Source organism: Lepisma saccharinum, chromosome 6 (assembly GCF_977018435.1).
Source record: "Lepisma saccharinum chromosome 6, izLepSacc3.1, whole genome shotgun sequence".
NCBI lineage: Eukaryota > Metazoa > Arthropoda > Insecta > Zygentoma > Lepismatidae > Lepisma > Lepisma saccharinum.
Genome location: NC_139234.1, coordinates 94821216 through 94825166, shown reverse-complemented (window position 1 = coordinate 94825166; position 3951 = coordinate 94821216). Strand labels below are relative to the sequence as shown.

Sequence of the window (3951 nt, the reverse complement as noted above, 5' to 3'; positions counted from 1 at the left end):
CACATACATTTTAGTCGTCTATAACCAGGAAAAACTATTCTATATGCCGAGCTCGTGGCACAAGTATATAGTTCGTCAACTACACCACAAAGAGCTTACTGTTTTAAAGAAAATTTTCCACGAAAGGAGAGTATGACATCCATTGTTTACATTGAGTAGAAAGGTACAAAATCATCCACATTATATTTGTGAAATAATAATAAATTGAACGAAGTAGTAAAACTTTATTAATGGGCATTATATTTATTACATACAATGCTCAATATCGTGTACATAATGTTATAAAATCGGAATATACATTTTATTCAAGAAGTGTAATTTCCTTTATTTTTCGTTAGAAGGCAATTACGTGATATTTTACTATCTTGTCTTCGTGATTAGCCCAAAGTGGCAGAAAAGCGGAGTGAAACAAATAAACAAAATAAATCTATGAAACGATAATTTCCTTGGGGGTCAAAGGTTGGTATGGTCTCAGGGAGTTTTCGGATGCTGATATGAACACTCTGTAAATACTGAGGAACAACTACCAATACTACCAACAAATCCTACCTCCACGTCCCCGAAGGCTGTTAGCCGCGTGACCCCTGGGCAATGCAGCAAAAAAGATCATACGGCCCGCTTCGGCGGGCCAATGCTATAGCAGACGGAGGAGGGTGAAGGCGAGTATCCAGCGCCTAAACTGGGTGTTATCAGCTAAGGGAGTAAACCCTAACAGAAAATCCTGGTCCTCCAAAGAAATGGGGGTTGAGCACTAGGCCAGCACCCTGGTCTCATAAAAATAACCTTCCGCTAAAAGAGCTCAATTACAGAAAGCCGGATGGATTAATGGAAAACGACCTAGGCATATGAAAAGGAATAAGAAAGATATAATCTGTGTAGGAACATGGAATATCATGACTATGCTAAAACCTGGAAAAATGCAAGAAATAGCTGACCAAGTCTTAGCAACAAACTTGCAGATAGTCGCATTACAGGAAGTAAGATGGAAAGGGCAAGGAGAAATCAAGAAAGACAAATACTCTGTGTATTACAGTTGTAAAGAAACTACGGGTCAGCACGGAACTGGATTCCTAGTAAAGAGAGAAATGGTAAAACATGTACTAGGATTTGAACCGTGTAGCGAAAGAATATCTAAACTTAGAGTGAAGGGAAGGTTCTGTAATGTGACATTTATAAACGTGTATGCTCCAACAGAAGAGAAAGATGATGACATTAAAGATAAGTTTTACTGCAAGTAAAGTACTTGCAAGAACTGCAAGTAGTGCAAGATAAAACCCCGAGACATGACCTGATAGTCCTGTTGGGAGATTTAAATGCAAAAATAAGAAAAGAGGATGCATATAAAGAAGTAACAGGTAAACATACATTGCATGAGATAACCAACAATAATGGAGAATTAGTATGCAACTATGCTATTGCAAATAATATGACTGTAATGAGTACACAGTATGAACATAAAAAGATACATAAAGGTACCTGGGTGTCCCCAGATGGGAAAACTACCAACCAAATTGACCATGTTTTAGTAAACGAACATAAAAAAGAAATGGTGCAGGATGTAAAAACAATGAGGGGTCTGAATTGTGATTCGGATCATTTTTTGGTCAAGGCAGTAATCAAACAGAAATTAATACCTGTAAGAAAAAGTATTCCAAGACAACAGATAAAATGGAATAAAAGCAATATGCATAGTAAAGCAATTCTGAAACAATATAGAAAAAAATGAGCCAAAATTTGGAAAACTTTATTGATACCCAAGATATAAATGAAGATTGGAAACAACTCAAAGAAGTCATTCTGAAAACAGCAACTGAAGTAATACAAAAGCAAGATGGTAAACCAAGGAATGAATGGTGGGATAATGAATGTAAAATGGTAATATATCAGAAAAATGCTGCACGACAAAGATGTTTACAGAGACACAAAAGGGCAAATTGTGAAGAATATGAGAATAAAAGGAGAATTGCCAACAATGTATGCGGAGAGAAGAAACAAGAATGGATAAATGATAGAATCAAAGAGATTGAGGAATACCATAGAAGAAAAAACTCAAGAATTTTTTTTAAGGCTGTGACATCTCATGTAGGGAACTACACTCATGCAACTTTATTATGTAAAGATGCATCTGGAGAATTAATATCTGAGAAAAAAAAAGTACTACTCCGTTGGAAAGAGTACTTTCAGGAATTATTAAATTGGGAACACTTACCGTCTGAAGATGAAATATCCGAAAAATTGGAAAATGATACAGAAACTCCAATACCAACATATGAGGAGGTAAATAAAATCATAAAATCCTTAAAAATGAATAAGCCACCTGGTTCAGATAATATCACAGCAGAACTGATAAGACATGGAGGTTATATGATAAGGAATAATATTTATAATTTGATACTCAACATATGGAATAAAGAGGAAATGCCACGAGAATGGTTACATGGTATCATTTGCCCATTTTTTAAAAAAGGAGACAGGTTGCAGTGTAATAACTACAGACCAATTACGCTTTTGAATGTCGCATACAAAATCTTTGCAATTCTTCTACAAAATAGAATCTCCGAAATTACAGAAAACAAATTGGGCGAATATCAAATGGGATTTAGACCAAATAGATCTACAGTTGACAATATATTCATACTGCGATAAATATACGAAAAACGTTATGAATATTGAATTGCATAACTTATTTATCGATTTTATGCAAGCATTTGACTCAGTAAATAGAAATATAATTCCTACATGTCTAAAGAAAATTAATGTCCCAAACAAACTAATAAGATTAATAAAGATGACATTACAAAACACTACAGCAGTAGTAAAAGGAAACAATTATTTTAGTCAGAAATTTGCAATAAATAGAGGAGTAAAACAAGGAGACCCATTATCAGCAATTTTATTTAGCATAGTCATGGATGAAATAATTCAGAAGTTGGAAATCAGAGGAAACATTTCAACAAGATTAAGACAGATCTGTGCATATACAGACGACATAGTAATTACTACAAAAACTAAGCAATCAATGGTGGACTCACTAGTGAAACTAAAGCAACAGGCAAGGAAATATGGATTGATAATGAGCGAAAAAAAGACAAAGTATATGAGGTGTACAAGAAGAAAAATCCAACAACAAAAAGAGGATATAGATACAATGCACATAGAGCAGGTACAGTCATTTAAATATCTCGGGTCAATAGTAAATGGAAAGAATGAAATCGAAGAAGAAATTAAAGAAAGGGTTGCAGCTGGAAATAGAGCATTTTATGCGAATAAGAGGATATTCCAATCCAAACTAGTTTCCAGAAAAATAAAATTAAAGCTGTATAAATCCATAATAAGACCTGTGGTTACATATGGCTGCGAAACCTGGGTGCTGAAAGAAGATATAATTCGAAAACTAATGATATTTGAAAGAAATATGTTAAGGAAAATATATGGCCCAACGAGACAATCTAATAATATATGGCGAATAAAAACAAACGAAGAGCTTGAAACATTAATAAAGAGTAAAAATATAAGAAGATTTATCAAAACACAAAGATTGAGCTGGTTGGGTCATACTGAAAGAATGCCCGAAGAAAGAATTGTGAAACAAATTTACAATTGGAGACCTATTGCTACAAGATCACAAGGAAGGCCCAAAACCAGATGGATAGACGATGTCAGAAATGACATAAGAAAACTGAAGATACAGAACTGGAAGAAATGTGTGTTGAGTAGAGAAGAGTGGAAGGATGTAATTGAGCAGGCCAAAGCCCATAAAGAGCTGTAGCGCCTTATAAGAAGAAGATCATTTCCTTTTTAACTCTTTCATTCATGCAATTCTTCTTTAGCATGTTAAAATTATGGTATACTATGATTATAGTACGAAGACTGTAAATGAGAACATGCGCAACTATCTTTGTAACACATCGATCAAAAATTTCGAAAAGTATGGAATTTCACAATACGTTT

General features: G+C 34.3%; 1 protein-coding gene across 1 annotated transcript; it reads left to right on the top strand.

Annotated features, from left to right (window-relative positions):
- Positions 1-845: 845 nt before the first annotated feature.
- Positions 846-1238, top strand: LOC145989167 (protein CFDP2-like). Its single transcript, XM_083124461.1, has one exon. It carries the CDS (start codon positions 846-848, stop codon positions 1236-1238), a length of 393 nt encoding a protein of 130 aa, XP_082980587.1.
- Positions 1239-3951: the final 2713 nt, after the last annotated feature.